General features: G+C 44.9%; 1 protein-coding gene across 1 annotated transcript in view; it reads right to left on the minus strand.

Annotated features, from left to right (window-relative positions):
- The window catches only part of Myo10 (myosin X), a 212,592-nt gene that overhangs the window by 77,621 nt on the left and 112,552 nt on the right, over window positions 1-22,419 (minus strand). The window contains exons 5-11 of the mRNA XM_052743059.1: window positions 16,204-16,338; window positions 14,585-14,709; window positions 13,657-13,670; window positions 13,455-13,539; window positions 12,088-12,191; window positions 4,557-4,686; window positions 1,163-1,281 (exon numbers count right to left, since the gene is read on the minus strand). Coding sequence (XP_052599019.1) covers window positions 1,163-1,281; window positions 4,557-4,686; window positions 12,088-12,191; window positions 13,455-13,539; window positions 13,657-13,670; window positions 14,585-14,709; window positions 16,204-16,338 — 712 coding nt within the window. The remainder of the gene's footprint in view (window positions 1-1,162; window positions 1,282-4,556; window positions 4,687-12,087; window positions 12,192-13,454; window positions 13,540-13,656; window positions 13,671-14,584; window positions 14,710-16,203; window positions 16,339-22,419) is intronic.

Below are 22,419 nucleotides of genomic sequence, written 5' to 3' on the forward strand. Positions count from 1 at the left end.
AATTTGCGTTACATTATTTTCTTTTCATTTTTAAATTTTTTACCCATAAAGGTTTTTTTTGTTATGGGATAACATTTTTATTTAGGAAAGATTAGGCCAGATATGGTAAAGCATGTCTCCCAACACAAGGGAGGCAGAGGCAAGCAGATCTCTACGCATTCAAGGCCTGCCTGAGCTACACAGAGCATTCCAGGCTAGTCAGGGCTACATAGTGAGACCTTATCGAGAGAGAGAGAGAGAGAGAGAGAGAGAGAGAGAGAGAGAGAGAGAGAGAGAGAGAGAAAAAGAAGAAGAAGAAGAAGAAGAAGAAGAAGAAGAAGAAGAAGAAGAAGAAGAAGAAGAAGAAGAAGAAAAGAAGATAGACGACAGACAGATGGACGGACGGATGGACGTGCGAGTGGGTAGGCAGGCAGGCAGGCAAACAGATAGATAGGCAGGTAGACAGGTAGCTAGATAGACAGACAGACAGACAGACAGAAGGGTGGGTAAGATAGCTCAGTGGGGACAGTTTTTCTTTGGCACCAAGCCTGATGACCTTTGTCCATCCCCAGGAACCACATGTTGGAAGGAGGAAACCAACTCCCACAACCTGGTCTCTGTTTCCCACACATGGGCGCAAGGCACAAACACAAATAAATCAATCAGTGTAACACAAAAATTGAGACAGAAGATAAAGGGCCAGTCAGTGTAAACTGGCTAAAGGCAGCAGCAGAGGCAAAACCAACAACACACTGCTTTGCTGTCTTCGAGTATAGAGGGTAATAACTCATGGCTTATTTGTATTGAATGCTTACTCTGCAGCAGATGCTAAGTAGTTATGCCAAGTATTTGCTATTTTAATCATCATAAGAGCCCTATGAATTAGGCAGATCCTTGACTTACGGAAGAGGGAACTGAGGCATAGAGAACACATTTCCCAAGAACAGACCATCTTAAAAGGGTCAAGACTCAGCCTCGGTCAGTCCACATCAGACCCGAGCTCATCAGAACTAGGCTGCCCTGTCACTCACAAAACAGTCATCCGTGTTCCAGGCTTGGGCATCCTTGATATTTTGCCTATGAGTCAGTCATTCCAACGGCTCATTGTGGTCGCACAAAGCAGAGCAAGACGCGGATCAGGAACCCCCAGGAAAGTCATTTGAGACAGGTTTCAGTGGCATACCTGCTGAACACTGAGAGGCGTGAGGATCTCTTCTCCCCTGAGGAACATGGATCTCTGGGTCAGAGCATCTGTGAGCTGTGTTGGGTCCAGCCCAAGTAACTCCGCAGACCTACCCAAAGCTGAAAGGGAAGAAGGAGGCACAGGTGACCCCACAGTCCCTCAAACACACCAGATGCTGGACCTCAGCTGGGTTCGAATCCAACCACACACAGAACACCAGAAAGCAGAGGACCGTCCACAACTCCTCAGGCACAGCTGATGGACACAGCTCACGGCTAAGGTGAGAACTCCCTCAGTGATCCCAGGTTAGGAGAGTGGAAGGACCCAGGGCCTGGGTAAAGGGATGGCCGGTGACCATGAAATGAAGAGGTTTGTGACATTTTCACTGGTAGCACTTAAGGGCAACTGGCTTTGCCATTACGGTTCTCTCACCAGAACAAAACAGTTTTGTAAGAGGTTACAAGACACAGGGCATCTTAGCAAACTGAATCTAAAAGCAGTTACAAGTTGCTGGGGCTGGAGAAATGGCTCAGCAGTTGAAAGAGTACTTGCTGCTCTTGCAGAGGACCTAGGTTGGATTCCCAGTACCCACAGTAGGTGGGTCACAACCATCTAGCCTCTGAAGGAACCCGCACTCACATTGGGAACCTACAGACAAGCAGGTGCACATAGATACACATAAACAAGAATACACAAAAATTCAAAAGGGACAGAGAATCAACTATCTTTTATGATGTAGGACACTAAAGAAAGTTGCTATGGCTGGGTGGTGGTGGTGCATGCCTTTAATTCCATCACTCCAGGAGGCAGAGGCAGTTGGATCTCTGTGAGTTAGAGGCCTGGTCTAACTGAGCTCCAAAGATATACAGAGAATCCCTGCCCTCAAGAAAACAAAAACAAAAACCAAAAACAACAACGAAAGTCACTACAGACAGAGGCCATTACAGAAAAGCACAATTGGTCAAAATTCTGGGAACAATGATCATGGGGTCCCCAAAGGCAACGGAGATATCTACAACACAACTATACACCTAAAGCTCTGGGAACATCAGGGAAAGGGGCTGGCAAGATTGTAAGAGATAGAGGACCAGGAAATCTGTTGTGAAATTACATCTCCTAGAAATGACACGGAAGTTTTATCCATGATACTCAATAATATGGCTACCAAAATAAGACTTGAACAAGGACAATCTCATGAGTCCTCACCCCTAGAAGAAGAACAACAGGAGAATCAGTCTTCCCCAGGGACGAGTCCCTTAACTGGTTATCCTATACCAAGGGTAATCCCTGAAATCATATACATGCAAGCAACACTACATGGACTCAGCTTGCTGTAGTTACACACTGAGGTGAAAAGGACGATGGATCTGAGAAGGAGTGAGGGGGTGGGAGGAATTAGAGAGAGGAAAAGGGAAAATGATGTGATTATATGTCAATTAAAATAAAGAGAATAATAAAATTAAAGTTTAAAAAAATGGCTAAAAGGTAAAATGGATGATGGAATAATGGAACTCTTCTCCCTGACCTTCTTTCTATTTGGGGAAACAAAAATAGATTTATTTCCGTATGGTACATGCATTGTTATCAAGTGAATTAATACATATGTGTGGCATATATTATGTTCATATGGGTGTGTGCATGTAGGTGGAGGCCAGAGGTTGACAGAGTGTCTTTCTTAATCACTCTCCATCGTATTTTTTGAGGGTTTCTCACTGAAGCCGGACCTCACTGATTTGTCCTGACCAGCTGGTCAAGGAGCTCCAGGGATCCACGTGTCTGTCCCTCCCAGTGCTGGGTTACAGACCCCCCCACCCCAACTTCTACAAGGTTCTGAACCCAGGTCTTCATGCCTGCAGAGCGAGCAGGCACTTGACTGCGTCACACTCCCAACTCAGACAATAAGGAAATGTTTTATGTTCCCCAGGGTTTCTCTTTGTTGTTGAGACATGGTCTTGCTAGGTTGCCTCGCTTGGCTATGGGCTTGCTCTGTAGCCTAGGCTGACCAGCAACTCTCCATCCTTCTGTCTCAGCCTCCTGTATGGTGGCATCATCAGGCCCGTACTACCATACCCAACCCCATAACCATAATTTCTACTTCAGTAGATGTGAACATGCACTGCCCACATAAATAAAGGCTGGTTTAAGAATATATATGCAAGGTGTGGTGGTGTACCCCTTTAATGCCAGTATCCGAAGGCAGAGGCAGACGGGTCTCTGTGAGTTAGAGACCAGCCTGGTCCACAAAGAGAATTCCAGGACAGCCAGGGCTGTTAAACAGAGAAACCTTGACTTGAAAAGCAAAAGAAGAAAAAAAAAAGATTTTATATACATACATACATATATATATATACATACACACACATATACATTCTCTCTATATATGTATACATACATATCTGTATATATACACACACATTCTCTAAAGTGTTTTGCCTGTATGTATATTTGTGTACATTTGCATTGCCCGAGGAGGCCAGAAGATGGCACTAGGTCCTCTAGAACCTGAGTTACAGAAGGCAGGTCCTCTCAAAATGCCACTGGTCTCTTAATCTCTAAATCATTTCTCTCTCCAACTCTAAACAAAGGCTCTCAGGCTTCTAGGGCACTGAAAAGAACTAGGTGGTGTCAAACACTCGATAAACATTGACCATGGAAGGAGTTCTCAGAGAGACGCTTTGGTCCCAAACACATCCAATTTCCAGTTTCTGCAACACCATTTATTGCTTCCATCAGAAACCTTCTCAAAATGCATATAAACATATTTATTTATGTATTTAAAAGCACAACAAACTCTGAGGTACTCTACCAGGAGGAAGTCATAAGTGCAAAGGACAAGTAACAGAAGGAACAAGTCCTGGCAGAACTGGGCTATGAACCCAGCCTTCTGCTCAGCGAATCGACAGTCCAATGGACTGTCACTAGGCACCACAGTTGGACAACTCTAAAAACCAAGACAAAGTGGGACACCGCCTGACTCAACATTTTCCCTATATTAAGTACTTGTTGCTCAGACTTCTACTTATTTGGCCCAAGCCCCAGCATCAAAGAGAGGGGAAGTCTGTAGCTCTATTCTGGCACCAGAAAACTTTCTGTAAAGGACCACAAGTCAGCCTGGCGGTAATGGCACATGCTCCGTACTCAGGAGGCAGAGGCAGGTGGATCTCTGAGAGTTCAAGGCCAGCTTGGTCTACAGAGTGAGTTCCAGGACAGCCAGGACTACACAGATAAACCCTGTCTCCAAAACAAACAAATAAACATACAAGCAAACATGGCTTTGGAGGATAATGCCTCAGGTTTCTAGGCCTAGTCTCTTATGAGGAAAACACTGAAGGGGACCAGGGGAGGGAGTGGGGGTGGGGACAGGGGTGGGGGTGAGTGGCTGGCTTGGTCTCACCTGTTTTGAAGGAAACCTGCGCCCCTCCAGCAGTGATAAACTCTATGTTGCCGAGATGTAGTATCCCAGCCAGCAACCTCAAAACCTCCCGAACTTCCTCTTTGCTGAATTGCATGACTTCCATTGCCGTCTAGAGGAAAACAAAAACTGTTTGTGACTAAGTTAAGTTATTAGGTATGGTTCTAAAGACAAGGAAAAACAAACAAACAAAAACCATGATGCATAACCACTGACTCGAACAGCACTGCATGTTAAAAACAAAAATGGCAGAAATGAAGAACGCTGAGAATCCAACCAATACAGGACCACACGTCTGTGATACAGGCAGCTTCCCGCTTCCATTACTAAACAGCTTCCTAGGAATCACGGTTATCACAAGGTCAACAAAAGGCTTCTCTCCTCCAACATGAAAGCACAATGATCACGGCTCTCTTTACATAAACTGGAGGCAGGGGGTTAATATGCAAGAAGGGAGAGCAAAGAAACAATCATTTTTCAGTCTCAAGACTTTGAAAACCAAGTTGAAAACCAAGTCAGAAAGGAGCAAAATAATTACAAAGTACCCATGCCGTGCAAAAGCGAATTTGGCTCCTTTCTTTCTATGAGTTTATAGATGTTTTCTAAGCCAAAAGCCGTCATGGCAGTGCATACCTGTAACCCTAGAATCTGGGAGGCCAGAGAAGGTCAATTACAATAAATGCAAGGCTAGCCTGGGTCACATAGCAGGACATCATCTATCTCAAAATTCCAAAGAAAACAATGCATTTGTTCCCATTAGCCAGTTCCCATAAGGATCACAGAAACGAACATCTTCACAGAGTCATGTTGGGGGATACTGGATCACACTGTGAACCCCGAGTTTGCATTTGTGTTAATGAAACAAAATTAACCTTGAGTCAGGAGGCTGAGTTAGAAACTAGTTGACGGACAGTAATCATAGAGCATCAGAGGGCATCCCGGAGAGATAGAGAGACACAGGAAGTAGCAGGGTGGGGTTTGGAGTGGCACAGTATTTTCTGATTTGGTGAAGCAGAAGCAGCAAGGAGAGAAGGTTAGCTAACTGCAACCCAGCCTCTCTGAGCTAGCAGGTTTTCACCCCAGCCTTTGAATCTTGAGTCTTATTTATAAATAGAACAATAGAGATTTAGAGCTACCTGTAGCAGAAGTGACAGAGCCCGTGCCTGCAGGAATAGGATTCCCGCCAGGCTGTGGCCTACATGGCCAGACCGCTGCTAGAGGTAATGGTGGAATTGCAATTGCTGGCTGAAACAGCAATAGAATAAGGCGCAGCCACTGCGCTGAAGTTAAAACAACAGAATCACCTACCTGGGCTCTAAAGCACGAAAGGTAAATAAGATTTAAAAATGTATGTGAACAGTAGCAGGCAGTTCCTATCAAGTGAAAACATATCAATACACAGTTCATAAAACAAAATTATCGGGGCTGGGGAGATGGCTCAGTGGGTAACGCGCCTGCCATGCAAGTGTTGCACCTGCATTCAGATCGCCAGAACTCATGTGAAAGCTGGACGCAGTAAAGCAATCTTCAGGTCCAGTGCATTGGGGTAACGATGAAGGGGTATAAAGCGAATACCTAGAATACTGTGAGCTGGCAAGAGATCATCTCAAACAAAGTGGAAGTTGCAGACTGATACAAGATGTTCTCTGAGCTCTACGTGCACACGATGACAGGTATGTGGCTGCACTCCATGCAACTGTGCATGTGTATGAGGGTACACACACACACACACACACACACACACACACACACACACACAACTTGGATAACTTCTTATAATACATTCAAAGGTAACGTATGAAAATATGAAATGGGACAGAGTTAATATGTTCACTGTACTAATGAATTGTTAACTTCTTTCTTTTTGAGTCTAACTCTAAATGATTAGTAAATTAGACTATGGTGGTAGTGGTAATTGAATCAATCATAGAAAAATTTAATAGCCCCAACAATTATCATCAGCATGGGCATGTGCCTTAAAACTCCTAGCAATAACTTCTGTTTCTTGCTGTTCTTTTTATAATTGTTTTACTAAGCAGTGTCCCATTCCCTCTGGCAAGAATAGCCACCGTTTAAGGCTATTATAATTATTTTATTATCTCAATAATATGGCTCAAGACTGAAATAAAAATCCTGGGAAGTTCTCAGTATGGCTTGGCTTGGAATTGCTAAATACCAGCTTAGTCACAAAACGGGTATGGTGTTACACAGAGATTTTTTTTTTTTAAATAAAAGTTTTTATTAAGCACATAAAACAGATGCCTGTGAACGTGATATGGTGGGGGGTGATATGTGGTGCTAGATTCTGAAACAGCAGGTTGTCACACTAGAAACAATTGTGTCACAGTAGAAACTAGAGGTAAGTGACCCTCTCAGAAAGCACAGGGACCCTGGCAGATCCCTGAACCATGGTATTCTTGAAAGGGTGGGAAAGGAGGCAGTTGGGAGCTTAAGTAATGACAAGTACTTTGGTAGTGATGTGTTATATAATGATTCATATGTGTTATATGAAATTATTTCATGTACGACATTAGCTTATGTTGACTGAAGGCTGTTGGAGTCAAAGTGGAGTTATTCATGTCAAGTTGCAACCGGCTAAATAAAGTCAACAAGGCATGAAGGAAGGGCTCTTCCCGAGAGATGCCCGACAAGAGGAGTTTCTGCAGAAGCCTCGGCCAGCACCACAGTGTCCTCACAGACATACAAGGATCTCTGCTTATCACCCAGCCACTGCCTCTCTCTGATGCCCTTGCTGTGGGTGCCTGCAAAAGGGATCATGATTGCAAAAAAACACTTCTGTAACCCTCATTTTGAAAACTTCCCCTTGCTTTAGCACCGTTAGATACAAAGTTGACGTAGTCCCTCTGCAGGGTCGAAGTCTCTTCGCCTTCTGATTTTTTTTTTTTTTTTTTTTTTTTGGTCTTGCTTTGTTTTGAGACAGGGGGACTTTGACCTCGCTAAATAGGGAAGGACGGCCTTGAGTTTCTAATCCTCCTGCCTCAATAATCTCATGGAAATTTAGGTGAGTGCCACCACACGTGGTTTATGTGGTGTGGTACTGGGATGGAACCTGGGGCTCTGTGCATGCCAGGCAAAGACTCTAACAAATCAGCAACATTCCCGACCCTTTCCCTGTTCTCTACATCAACAACCCCCAAGTTTTCCAAGATTGGAAGAGAGAAAAAAAAATCGTTTGAAAAGTAACACAATCTGATTCATACAGAATGAATTTGCAGATACATAACTACAGCCACACACCACTAAAAACCCCTGGGTACATGCAGGAAGGTCTCTGAAGTCTGGAAATCTTAGCAGTGGTCCACAGCCAAGGATGCTGTAAACATCCAGTATTTATGAAGAGAACAAACAGGCCATCACGCATCAAAGTCTCTTGCTACTTCACACACATCTCGTCAGCCACCAACCTGGAGCCATATGGAGGCAGTAAAATAAATTAGTTGTTACTTCTGACTTGAAATAGCTTTTCATCTCAGCTGAAACATTTATGGCCCAGTTTTGAAAGCTATATTAAAACTGGCTATGACATTGAGCATATATTCATAGTCTATGGTCCACGGAAAAGCAGGTGTCCTTCCAAATAATAATCATATAATCATGGCAAAGATAGCATGTTCATTATGAAAACATAACATTCAGAGAATGGCATAGGATAAAATAAAATCAAAGAGCTGTGCCATGTAAAGTAACACTTTTGAAACATACTTTTGCTTCAATATTTTTTCTCCTCTTACAATTGCTATATGTATATGATATATAAAGTAATTTCTTTTTTAAAATAAAGGGATTTTATATACATGTAATGCATATTGCTGCCTCCTGCCCTCCTCATTTCTTATATAAGAAACATTTTTTTCAGCATTTCTAAACGTTATACCTAACGATGGGTTTCACTTGCTACAAGGGGTTTCATCTATGTGTATAATAAAGTATCTCAAATGTCTCCCAATCAGTTTGAGGAGAGGGAAATTTTGCTGTTTCCAGGAAGGAATATTTTTCCTCCTCCTCCTCCATCAAAGTTGTACCTTTTTTTTTTTAAAGCCATGCTTAGAACTTCTAGAATAAAATTAAATGGTTAAATAATAATAGCAAAATGTCACATTTATGATCTTAGTAAAGATCAGCTAATTTTTCATTAATACTTCTGGTGGGCCAACACTAATGAGTAGTTGTAAATTGAACACTTACAGATCTACAAGAATGTCCATAAAAAGAATGTGTGACTAGAATACGTTAGTCAGGAACATTATGCTGATTTCATATATAAATTTCCCTGCCTTGACTTGGAGCCCACGGAAAGGAACTGTTTTGTGTGGGGAAATGATGCCCCAAGAGGAAGGGAGAGGAACAGCATCCAGTCTTCCCAGGCAATGCGCCCTGGTGGCCACAGCTCTCTGGGAATGGGTGGGCCTGTGGCAAGACTAGACTAGATAACCGCCAATTCTTTCCTTCGACTCATCAAGAATGAGGATGAGCGCTAATTTCCACACATGCTTCTTCAACAAAGACGGTAAGAAATGAACTGTGAGAAGAAGGCTGTGTAGTGGGAAAAGTGTGGGACCGTAACAGAAAGAAGAAAGACAGCTTAGAACACAGCTGTACCTGTGAGGAGTGCCAGGAGCCCGGATGTAAAAATCCACAGAAGCTTAATCCAGTCCTGTATATAAAATTGTGTAGCATTTGCGGAGGACCCATACAGTCATCCTGCACACTTTATTTATAGTGTGGTATGGATCCCAGGCTGGCCTTGAACTCACAAAGCAACCCAGGCTGGCACTAAATCTGCATCAGTTATCCTGCTTTAACCTCTGCAGTGCTGGGATCCCAGGCCTTTGCCACTGTGCTTGGCCCCCCTGCAGACTTAAACCACCTCTAGATTACATATAATACCAAACTCAAGGCATATGCTGTAAAAGCAGCAGATCTTACGTTTTATATATATATGCTTTTGTAGATGCAACCTGTTTTCCTCTTTTTAAAAGCATTTTCTATCTGAATCTGGTTATCTTCAGACACGTGGGTTTCAGAGATATGGGGGCTGGTGGTACTTTAAAGAACACTTCACAAAATCCAACCTGCCAAGACAAATCCTTTCCCTCCAAGGTGTATACACCAAAGAGTGATGTCTTTAGCGGGGTGTAGCTCAGAGGCCTTGCATATGTGCAGCCCCAGGTTTGATTTCTCTAACTGAGGGCAGATGGAACAGCAGCAGAGCTAGTGTCGGACACAAAGATGGAACAGAGACAGAGAGAGACACACACACACAGAGACACTGAGAGACAGCGTAATCACTCTGCACTGATCTGCACATTTGTGTGCTTTGAATAGAAAGGAAAGATGGTCACATTCCTGCCTCATCTGCTTTGAATTTCATTTCCCCCCTTTTTGCTTCATTTATTTATTTATTTTTTGTCTTTTGAGACAGGGCCTAACTCTGCACCTTACGGCTGACCTTAAACTCATGGCAATCCTTCTGTCGCAGTCACCAAAGTGCTGGGATCACAGGCATGAACCATCATACCAAGCTTGAATTCCACTTCCAACTTTGATCCAGATTATATACACAGCATGAGGAGAATTTATGTGTGATTGATAGGCATTTTGAAATCACATGGTATTCTGTTGTGGGATGATCTGTATGTCAAATGTGTTGCTGATTAGTCAATAAATAAATCACTGATTGGCCCGTGGCCAGACAGGAAGTATAGGCGGGACAAGGAGGAGAATAGAGCTGGGAAGTGGAAGGCTGAGTCAGAGAGACACTACCAGCCGCCATGATGACAAGCCGCATGTAAAGATGCCGGTAAGCCATGAGCCATGTGGCAAGGTATAGATTAATAGAAATGGATTAATTTAAGCTGTAAGAACAGTTAGCAAGAAGCCTGCCACGGCCATACAGTTTGTAACCAATATAAGTCTCTGTGTTTACTTGGTCGGGTTTGAGTGGCTGTGGGACTGGCAGGAGAGAGAGATTTGTCCTGACCATGGGCCAGGCAGGAAAACTCAAGCTACAGTATTCCTCTTTGTATGTCACTTCTTGGGTAGCAAGACCTCAGAGGTCCCCGGAACCAGAGGACACTACTGTTGCTCTTGGTTACATACTGGAACTGGATGGTGAGACCCTACTGGTGAAGACACCACACACTGAATAATCAGAGTTTCTGACCTTCGAATGACTTACAAAGACAAGGCTAAAGTGCCTTGAAAGCAGGACGGAGCTGACTGGCGGCTCTGTCTGGGATCTGTATACTTGTACACCAGCTCTGTAATGTGCGGGTAAAGGCAGGCTGTTCACCGGCTCTGTAGTCTCCTAGAAGACACCATTCTAATGACCTGACAGGGTCATGAAGAGCAGAGCTGAGTCCATGTGAAGTTCAAGAAAGTAAGTATAAGCATGCCTTGGTATGTATGCACAGTGGATTGGTTCTAGGCTCCCCTGTAGGCATTACAGTCTGAGAATGCTCAAGTCCCTTATAAATATGTATACATGGGCTATGTACATTCTCTATATACTTTAAATGTTCTCCAAATTACTTATAATGCCCAATACAGTATATACACATACACACACACACACACACACACACACACACACACACATATATATATATACACACACACACATATATATATACACACACACACAGTATATATATACTGTTATGCTGTATTGTTTAGGAATTGGCAACACAAAAGGCCTGAATACATTAAGTACACTGAAAAACATTGCTTTCCCCTCTGCTGACAGTTAAATACAAGTCTATGGGTAGTGGGTACACAGGGATACCCACACTCGTGTCAGCTGTATTTATACATGATTATGATTAAAGATGAGTCAAACACTATCGGTACTGTGTCCTAAAGCTGAGAACTCCGACAAAGACGTGGGCCCACCATGATGTGATGGCCAGGCACACTCAGTCAGGCAGGCTGTTAACAGCGTGTGGTGACTAGGCTTATTTTCAGTGCAGTCACCCTGTCCAAATCCCTTGTGGGAACTGAGAGATGTTAGTGACTGTTGCTGCCATGAGCCAGGGTCAAGATCAGCACTGTCCATGCAACCAGAACTAATTCCAGTGGAGAACTATAGGGACTGGGTGACGACCCAGTGGTGACCTTGCCCCATGATGAATCTGTTTTCCAAAAGAAACCCTACCTGCCACCTCAAAACCAGAGAACTGTTGCTATGGTGCAAAGCCTTGGGTTTGGGGCATTTGTTTTGAGGAAATGAGAGCACAGGCTCTGAACATGCTGTTCCAAGGGAGTCACGCACCTGTCCTGATTGACATAGTCACTCACCACTTACAAAGGACTCCTGGGATTCCCTTCCAGCCTGGAAAGCAGGCTTCACAGTAATTAACAGGGGCAAGAAATAACTATTCTTGCATGTTCTTCAAATGTAATCATGTCTGTTTTCATTATAAAAATAATTATTTTTTTTTGAAAACAAAAATGAATCCATACTCTCATGAGAAGATTAAAAAAAGTAACTTACAATAACTTGTCTGAAGGATTCTTGGTCACTGATTGTCTTGTCCTCTATACATCCAGATTGATTCAAGTAATGGTAGTTCTCTGGCAAAGATAAATAAAATTCTTCTACAGAAAGACAAAGAAAGATGGGACATCAGTACTCAGCTGGCCTTGGCTGACCAAAGTCAGAAGCAATCACTGTAATTTACATACTTATGTACTTACTTGAGTATGCAGGGGACTGTATTGTGGTTTTAATAACTAAAATACACACATAATTCCATACTCCAAATGACCACACACTAAGATGCTAATAAAGTTATTTTTTAACAATCCAGGCAAATTAAAAACAGCCAATTAAATTAAACAGGATCAGAAAAAACAAATTAATGAGGGTATTGCTATATTATTTTCTTTTAAAAGCCAAACATTTAGTTAGAGATGGTTAGGTGGAAAAGGACTTGCTTAAGACCATAAGTTCTAGGTTCATTCTCTAGTAGGACCAAAAAAGAAAAGAAAAATGAACTTTTAGAAATTTTACTTAGGTATGTTTCAAAAGTACAGCTGTAGGTCAGGGAGATGGCTTAGTCAAGTAGCTCACATTCAATGTCCAGAACACACACACAAAGCCATGTAGGATAGTGAGCTTGTGATCTCAGGGCTAACTGGTCAACCACCGTTTAATGCCCAGAACACACATACAAAGGGGATAGTGAGCTTGTGACCCCAGGGCCAACTGGTCGACCACCGTTCAATGACCAGAACACATATACAAAGCCTTGTGGGATAGTGAGCTTGCAATCCCAGGGCCAACTGGTCAACTACTGTTCAATGTCCAGAACACACACACAAAGCCCTGTGGGATAGTGAGCTTGTAATCCCAGAGCCAACTGGTCAACCACTGTTCAATGCCCAGAACACACATACAAAGCCATGTGGGATAGTGAGCTTGTGATCCCAGGGCTAACTGGTCAACCACCACAGTCTCAGTAGCAAACTCTAGGTTCAGTGAGTGAGCCTGTCTCAATAGGTAAGGTGGAGAACCACTGGAATCAACCTCTGGCCTCTATACACACACACACACACACACACACACACACACACACACACACACACACACACTCTGAAATAAAGCTGACTATGTTACATTAGACATTTCTCACAAGTACCCATCAAATTAAAAATGTACTAATTACAAACAGTTTGATTTTCTCCCTTTGCTGTTTTGACCCTCGGACCAACTTGGCATCTTTCGTACTCTCACAGCACACATTTCATTGCACTCGGTGGAAGTCAAAGATGTTCCTGTGCTGCCCACCTCATCCCCAATGTGTTTGAAATGGACCACAAGCTGCCACCCGCTTGTCTCTGCTGCCGCGCATCACTCACCTCTCTCTCTCTGTTCCAGCCCTGCCAGCAGTGCATAGAATATGTGATAATTCCTCTCCCCAGGATTTTGCCTCACTACTCGGTTCTGTGGAGAGAAACCAAATTTCTATTATTAAAAAAAATGTTTTCACCATTTAATACAAAAACAATCTCTAAAAATTGTCATCATAGGAAAACTGTGAATTGAATCACAGTTACTTACTTTTTCTAATAAATCTTCATGTGAAAAGTAAGGCAAGTCAAGGAAGAAAACAGACACGGCAGGAGGTTAGTCTTGACTTTGGGTAATGGCTCCCGGTCCGCTGACATTGCTGCCACTGGTGCCGAAGGACATCAAACAAAGCAAAGCCCCCTTCACCTAAATTCAGTTCCAATGACATAATGCCCGTGTAGGTGCCAAATGATAGGACCCGCTACAGCAAACAGCTAGTGCTTGGTGACTGGTGCAGGGTAGACATGGTTTGAATGTAGCCCCAAAGGCCCCACATAGAGTCCTTGGTCTAAGCTATGAGGGTGGCAGAACCCTTACATGAGGTGGGGCCCAATGGGAGGTGGCTAGGTCAAGGTTACTAAAGTTACGTTAATGCTGATCTCATAGGCATGCCAGTTTCTTGAGAATAGTCAAGAATGGAGTCTAGCCATCCTGGTTCTCTCTTCCTCTTACCTCCTGTCATATGATCTCTCACACATGCTCCATGACACCATCCATCATGCTACAACAGAGCAAGGAAGGCTTGGACCAGAGTCTGAAAAAGTGACTGACCTTGGACTTTCAGCCCCCGCAAACTGTAAGATAAAGCTATCAAGAAGAAAAAAAAAAGGGCAAAAAACCCTCTCTTTTCTTTATCAAGTACCCATTTAGGCATTCCATCACAGCAACAGAAAACAGACTAATAAATGATGAACTAGACTATAGGCATAATATGTGATATTTACATAGGAAAAATGGTTATTTATCTTTTAGAATAATCATTAAACAGGACAAATGCACTAATATTAAAACAAAAATGAGCCTGAACTAACATTAACAAGTACTTCATACTCTTTTGGGGCCCTTACAACAAGTGAGCCAAGTGTCCACTGACTGATAGAGCCAAGTGTGAGGACGAACGTGAAACGAAACAGGATACAATCTACAATTCTTCCTCCCTGGATATTTCCCTTTTGACAGATGTTCAGTTGCACAAACTTCCCAAAGCGACTGGAGTTGTTGTTGTATACTGTCTTCGCGTTGCCGAAAGCTTCCATGATGGGGCTGTGAACAGAGGAGGGACAGCAGGGCATTAACCAGGGCAAAGGCTCAAACTCACAAACTGCACACATCTGTGCAGCAGGGCCCAGCCTGACTCCGTTTATTTAAAGGGGAGCCGGCTTTTCTCTGGCTGAAATGGGCTTTCCTGAACATCCCCTTTAATGTGAAGAAGGAAGATGGTTGCACTTCAAGAGGAAGCCACATAGCTAAGGGGACCACGTGGCTCAGCTCTGCACAAATGAACGTGGTTGATACACACAGCCCAGGAGTTGCACAGAAGAACCCATGCTCACATCTAGGAGCTGGAGAGCCCTCAATTCTGGACATTTCACTCATCGGCTGCACGGCCTGGAGATAATTTATTTTACATTCTGGATGAGCTCCAACTGTAAAGTGGAGTCAGGATAGACCAAGTGTGTCACAGGAAGTTCTGCAAAGGACCAGAGAGTGTTTTAGGCTTTGTAGAGCATGTGGTCCCTGCTGAAACTCCTCAGCGTTGGCACCGTCATTTAAAAGCAGTCAGAAACAACACAAGTGAGCAGGGCAGGGTCCCAAGAAAATTATTTACAAAGGAGGCTGCAGGAGGCAGATGAATAAGTCTGAAAATGGATGGTGATGACCATTGCTCCTGAGCTGTATGTGAGAGGATGGTTAGAAATTAAAGGTGTATGTATTTAACTGCAATTAAAAAAGAATGTGGGTGGAGAGTGTACACATGGTACCCCAGATCTTGAATATGCTAAGCAAGCATTCTACCACTGAGCTGTAAGCCCAATTAAATAAAAAGCTGCAGGAAACTGTATTAGGCTGTAGGTTGCTGACCCTGAGACAGCTTTCTGTATCTGGGATTCTGTAATGTCTCTACTAATTCTACCACCCTACCAGGCACTAATCAGATTCCAAGTTAGTTGTCTGTAGATGATACCCAGCCTCGTGGCCCTCTGTCAGGGTTCCAATGATCATGGCTACCTACTGCTGATCTGTTCTGGGTGAGGCTGAGAAAATGCACTCTGCTCACATGGACAGCACCTTCCTCATTATAAATGCTAAGCTCACTGCACGTGGCAGCTGGGTTAGTATGCACTGGAGTCCTTTGCAATCAGGCAGCTGGAGTCAGACTGCTTCTCAAAAACCTCGTGGTATCAGCCTGAATGGTCCAACTGGAAAGGAAGGTCTAGGAACTGCTTCTGCCAAAGCAGGTGTTGCTGAAGGTTCCAGAAAGTGCTGGGTACATATTAAGACTGTTTATTTTTTGGGGAGACAAAGGCTCACTAAGTCATCTCTATGGAACTCTCTATGTAAGTCAAGCTGGCCTTGAATTCACAGAGATCTGCCTGCCCCTGCCTCCCATGCTGGGATGAAAGGTTTGCAGCAGAGATCTCTTGAGGAATCCTAACAGGCAAGCCAGGAAGAGAAATAGACAGACGAATTTTAGCTATTCCATTCCAAGAGAAAAGCAAACCCTATCACTTGGAAGGAAGAAAACCAATGCGATACCTGCTTTGGAGGATGGCTTGCTCCACACAGGATGTCTTCTCCTGTAAGGACAGGTCCAAAGAATGCTGGCTGATGACGGACAGGAACTTGAGGATCAGCTTGGTGCTTTCCGTTTTCCCAGCCCCACTTTCACCACTGGAAAACAAACCGCACAGGTTTGTGTTTCTAAGGAAAGACAAGTGTTCTGGAAACAACTACACTCCTTAAAACAAATCACCATTAACACCAGGGAGAGCAGAGATCAAAATCCCTGTTGCCAGGCCAGGGAGAAGGCTCAGTGGCCAAGGGCGCTTGCCACCGAGCCTGATGCCCTGACTTCACTCTCTGGCACACACACAGAGAAAACAGACTCCCACAAGTTATCCTCTGACCTCCACGTCTGCTGTAGCGTATGCATGCCCTCCGCTGACACTCGCATAATCAGTGTTGCTAAAGAACTTGAGCCGAAGCCCTTTCTCCTGCAGGCCGGTCCACTTCCGGCCTCCCATATGCTGCTTCTTATGCTGGACTCGGAGCTAGATGGTGCCTTTCAATTTTAGTATATGTGCTGCCGAAGCGAGCACAAGATGGTGCCTTTCAAAGAAGGAAAGCTGTGCATGGGTAAGAATCTTGATTTTGTCTTGTTCCCAAGCACATCCCCAGCACTCCAACAACACCTGCTCACTGGGCTCCAGGAGGGTGGGTGCTAAATGATGGGCACAGTAGCGGTGCTTGCGTGGGAACCAGTGTAGGTGAATGAGCTCAAGAATGAAACCACCAGTGTCACGAAAGGATGAAACCCACACTACATGACTATCCTCCCAGAGATTCTGCAAGGGAGAGAGACAAGGGCTGAGCGCCTGGGTCAGATCTGAACACTAGGGTGTCTGATTCCAAAGTCCTGTGGATGTTGTGCATTAGTAACTGCTAAGGGAAAGTGAACAGAGCATTTCAGACAGAGGAGGCCAATGGGGGAATCAAAGGATGCCTCCCCCGTGCCTTAAGAGTCTGGCAAACGCCTGCAGAGAAAACAGGAAGATTCTGGGTAAGATAATAATGAGCAGAAGCACAGAAGTCAGGAAAGGTGGTACTGGAAGATACAACCTAGGGCTGGTGAGTGAGCTGGGTCCATTAAGGTCACCTTAAAGAGCAAAGCCCTCGAGAGAATACTCTAGAAGGGCTGAAGGGTCCCTTCAGCAAGATCAGCTACAGCCATCTCCAGGCTTAGCTGTTACCTAGCTTGTGGCTGCTCAGATCCTATGCACATGGGATACAACTAGAGAGGGAACGGAAAAGCACGAAAGAGATCTGGAGTTGAGAGTCCCATCTAGTTTGGGTAAGTGTTCAGACAGTACCGTGGGGGATGATCGAAGAAGCAAGAAGCGAAACTTCCAAGGAAAGCAGAAGCGAAGGGCAAGTAAGAAAGAGCACAGCTCAACAGAAGCCATCAGAGGCAGCAGGGTGGAAGTGCTTGGCGGAAGTCGGACAGGAGTCCCTGGGTCCATGTTCTGGGGCACCCTAAGGAGAAAGGGACACTACTGGGAACATGGTGAATGATTAAGCACGTTTAATAAAAAGAAGAAATGACTCGAGGGATAAGACATTCCTGAAGTCAAGCTGGGCGTCTTGGGCACTCAGGGAACGTCTGTTGGTCCAGGCCCACCACAGGCACCTCATCCTCTTTGTAAGCATTAGGGTTGAGCATAGGAGATATCATGATTCCAGATTTTTAAAGAAGCATTATGGCAATGGGTTTGGGGGGGTTCTGGCACGGTCTCCACACAAAACAGAGACAGGGAGAAATGTGTTCGTCCTGCAGAGAACGAATACCCACAAAATCACACCTACTGTGAGATAAAAAAGCAAAACCCAAGGAAACCAGAAAGAAATCTACTTAGGGCAGCTGAGTCTAAGAACCTAGAAACTGTCCTGCTTAATGGTGCTTGAGATAATTAAGTGTGTGAGTCCAGGCAGTTTGGACTGAGTTATCTTTCATCAGTATCGGGAATCATCTTGGTTCTGGGTACACCTGGCCCAGGCGCAGCCTATGGTGTAAGGCTGGCACTGGAGTCGTTCATGACTGAGCAGAGCACAGGCTAGGGGAGAAGGGTTCAAGGAAACAGCCAAATGACTCCCCATGTCTTAACAGGTACACACTGAACTGACAGGTACTGCTGACTGAATTTTAAAAACAAGGCGGAACGGAGGGTGCGGCTCATTGGATAGAATGCCTGCCGAGCACGAGGGTGCGGCTCATTGGATAGAGAGCCCGCCTAACACAAGGGTGCAGCTCATTGGACAGAGTGCCCGCCTAGCACGAGGGTGCGGCTCATTGGACAGAATGCCCGCCGAGTACGAGGGTGCGGCTCATTGGACAGAGTGCCCGCCTAGCACGAGGGTGTAGCTCATTGGATAGAATGCCTGCCTAGCACGAGGGTGCGGCTCATTGGACAGAGTGCCTGCCTAGCATGCAGAAAGCCCTGAGTTTCATTCCCAGCACCACATAATGCAGGTATGGTGGTGCATACCTACAATCCCAGCACTCACGAGGTAGAGGCAGGAGAATCAGAAGTTCAAAGTCATCTTTGCCAAGGCTGATGGCTATACAAGACCCTGACTAAAAACAAGCAAACAAAAGCCAAGAAAAACTCACGGGAAAATTCCATGATTGAAATGGACGAGGTTCCTTAAACCCAAGTTTTCATCCTCTGACACACAGAGGTAGAGGGTGAGTTCATGGGACTGGAGGGAGCATGCACAGGATCCCTGGCAGACCCAGCCTGGGGGTTCAGTCAGTGACAGAAGCTCAGGAATGACCTGGGTACCAGTGAGCTTACCAGCATGATGACCTGGGTGCTGCCAACAGTTTCCACATCTGTCAAAATTCATCAAACTGTATACTTAAGATTAGCACACTTGACTCAAAAACAGACAGACAGACAGACAGACAGACAAATAGGCAAACAGAAACCTTCCAAAACAGAGTAGCTTCTAGACCTCAGTCTTGGAAGAGGGCAGCTGGAGAATTAGGCTGAGAAAGGTAGGAAGGGGAACATATTTTAGAGAGCAAATGATGAGCATTCAGAACCTAACCCTGGAGGTACCCATGAGATATGGCAGTATGATACCTGAAGACTTGTAGAAGTTGCTGGGGTGGAACTTCGGGGTTGGGGGACCAAGGGAACTCTGAGGGGAAAAAAGGGTGGAGGAGGGAAGACAGGAGAAATGGTAGGGTCAGAGAAGGAGAAATACCAGACAGACCGTGCTTCAAAAAAGAGTGAGACAGCTTGAGGGGAAACCAGGGTGACTCAATTTAGCCACAGAACCAAATGTGCACTCCCTCCCTGCAACATGTAATGCACTAGAGATTCCTGAGTCATGATGCCAAATTATCCTAAAGGAGATGTCAGAGAACCAGGGGCGGTGAGGCTCAAAGACGCTGGACGCGATGTGCCCTGGAAAGCAACAGGGAAGTGAGCCAGACCCCTGCGGGGAGGGTACCGGCATGCACAGACTCTCCATGCAGGGGATGCCGGTCTGCTAGCAGGCACATTGGTGCTGGCAGTGTTCTAGGTCCATGCATGTGTTGACAGTCTCTGGTCCTTACATCTTATCTCTCTGCCCTCCCCTCTGTTCGAGTACTGAGACGCTCGGGCACTACCGAGCTGATCGCAGAACCCCAAACGGAAGCTCTCGGGCCCTTTTGTAGCTGCTGACCAAGCATGCTACAAAACCACATGCATTCCAAAAACCACACAATTTTCACAAAATATAAATCAGATCAAATCTAATTTCTGTCATTTCCTAGTTGGTAGCCAACTAAAGAAGCGTCCTACTGTCTAAAGGATGAAGTCCAAAGGTCTTAGCAAGCTAAACAAAGTCCTTACATAATGACTGCAGCAGGAAGCACCACTCTGTGGGAGCGGAGACTAAAGTTCAAATCTCCGCAGTCATCCGCTCACCAGGTCCAAGCCTCACTTTCTCCACAGAAAAGGTTCTCGGAGGCTTATAAGGATAGGAGCTTTCTCCATGTAGCTCATTTCCCTAGATCTTCCACACCTATGCCCTTCATCTGTCTTTTAATGTGAGTCACAACTTATTTCCTGTGCCATGCGGTCCTTTTCTGACCCAACACACAAACTTGGCTCAAGCACTCATCGAGACACACTTCAAGAAACAAAGGTGTGTCCATTAAAAGGTAAAATAAAAGCAGAGTTTAAGAGGTTAGAGAGACAGCTCAGCAGTTAGAAGCACTTGGTGCTCTAGCGAGGACCTTGGGTGGGTTCCCAACACTCATATCTGTCAGCTCACACCAGCCTATAACTCCAGATACAGGGGAGCCAATGCTTTCTGGTATCCTTAGGCATGCATGTAGTGCACGTTAACTCATGCAAGTACAGCACACACATACGTGGTTTTTATCTTTATTTTTGGACAAGGTTTTCTCTGTGTAGCTTTGCACCTTTTCTGGGACTCACTCTGTAGCCCAGGCTGGCCGCGAACTCACAGAGATCCGCCTGGCTCTGCCTCCCGAGTGCTGGGATTAAAAGTGTGCACCACCACTGCCCAGCACACATACGTTTTTTAAAAATTAATTTTTCACAAATGTAGTTTAGGAGTAGAACAATCTTGAAATGGAGATCAGAGGTACAGACTGGAACTCTAAAGGCCTGGTGCTACCACAGCCAGCTGGGGATGTCAGTCACGGCTGAACCACTAGACCCTGTCAGGTTCCAAACAGACTCTTTTTCTATTGGCTTGATAATGTGGAGGGCTAGGAATCGAATATCCTCTGATTTTAATGTCAATAGCGTGAGAGACTACTCTGAGACTAGAAAGACACACTTCATCCACCAGGGGGCAGAGCAGGCCCAAGGAAACCAAACTGATGCCTGTGCCCTGAAACTTAGCTTACAATTTCTAGTTCTCTTAATTCCCACACCTCCCCTAAAGAGGAGGAGGAGGAGGAGGAAGAGGAGCAGGAGGAAGAGGAGGAGGAAGAGGAGCAGGAGGAAGTGAAAAAAAGGAGGAGGGAGAGGAGGAAGAGGAGTGGAGGAAGAGGAGGAAGAGAAAAAAGGAGGAGAAGGAGGAGGAGGAGGAGGAGGAGGAGGAGGAGGAGGAGGAGGAGGAGGAGGAGGAGGAGGAGGAATTCCCTGCCTCTGCCTCCCACTGCTGGGACTGAAGGCGTGCATCCTGGGAACTTCCTGTTTGGTGCTCACTCCCCAGCCTGTGGATAAAAACACCGCCGTCTTCTGCTTTACCGCACCTGCACGATGACTGCACTGATTTTCCCCAACTGCTCTGGTCTAGCAAGTGTTGTACCAGTCATGTTCTCATCCACCACTGTCCCCCAAAGCAACAAGGCAAGCACTTATCAGTACCAAGTATCTTAGTACCTAACTGTGAAGCACAATTTGATATTATTGTATGTTCTGCTTCCTGCTAATCTCATAACAGTATTCTCATATGCTAAAATGACTTCAAATTTTAAACGTTAAAATTTCTAGAGTAGGGTATGGTGGTGCACACTTTTAATCCCAGCACTCAGGAGGCAAGGGTGGGTGGATCTCTGTGAATCCGAGGACAGCCTGTCTACACAATGAGTTCCAGGACAGCCTGTTTTTAAAAAAGGGAGGGGGGCACTAGAAAGATGGCTTAAAGGTTAAGAGCACTGAATGCTCTTCCAGAGGTCCTGAGTTCAGTTCCCAGCAACCACATGGTGACTCATAACTACCTACAATGAGATCTGGTGCCCTCTTCTGGCCTCCAGGCATACACGCAGGCAGAACACTATACAAAATAAACAAATCTTTAAAAATAAAAAAAATCTAGAAAGTTACCTTAAAAATATCCACAATCAAGCTGCACATTCTCTCTCTCTCTCTCTCTCTCTCTCTCTCTCTCTCTCTCTCTCTCTCTCTCTCTCTCTTCCCTTCTTTCTCTCTCTCCCCCTCTCTTCTTCCTTCTTTTTTTCCTTCTCTTATTTATTTATATACTTATTTATTTATATTTTTTGAGGCAGAGTTTCTCTGGGTAACCCTAGCTGTCCTAGAACTTACTCTGTAGACCAAGCTGGCCTTGAACTCAGAGATCTGCCTGCCTCTGCCACCCAAGTGCTGGGATTAAAGGCATGCGCCACCACCACCCAGCCAGTAGCACATTTCTAATCCTAGCCCTCAGCAGACTGAGATTCATGCATCCTGAGTCCAAGATCAGCTTGGGTTACATGCATAGACC

Source organism: Peromyscus californicus, unplaced genomic scaffold (assembly GCF_007827085.1).
Source record: "Peromyscus californicus insignis strain IS unplaced genomic scaffold, ASM782708v3 Scaffold_18__1_contigs__length_77618521, whole genome shotgun sequence".
Classification (NCBI taxonomy): domain Eukaryota; kingdom Metazoa; phylum Chordata; class Mammalia; order Rodentia; family Cricetidae; genus Peromyscus; species Peromyscus californicus.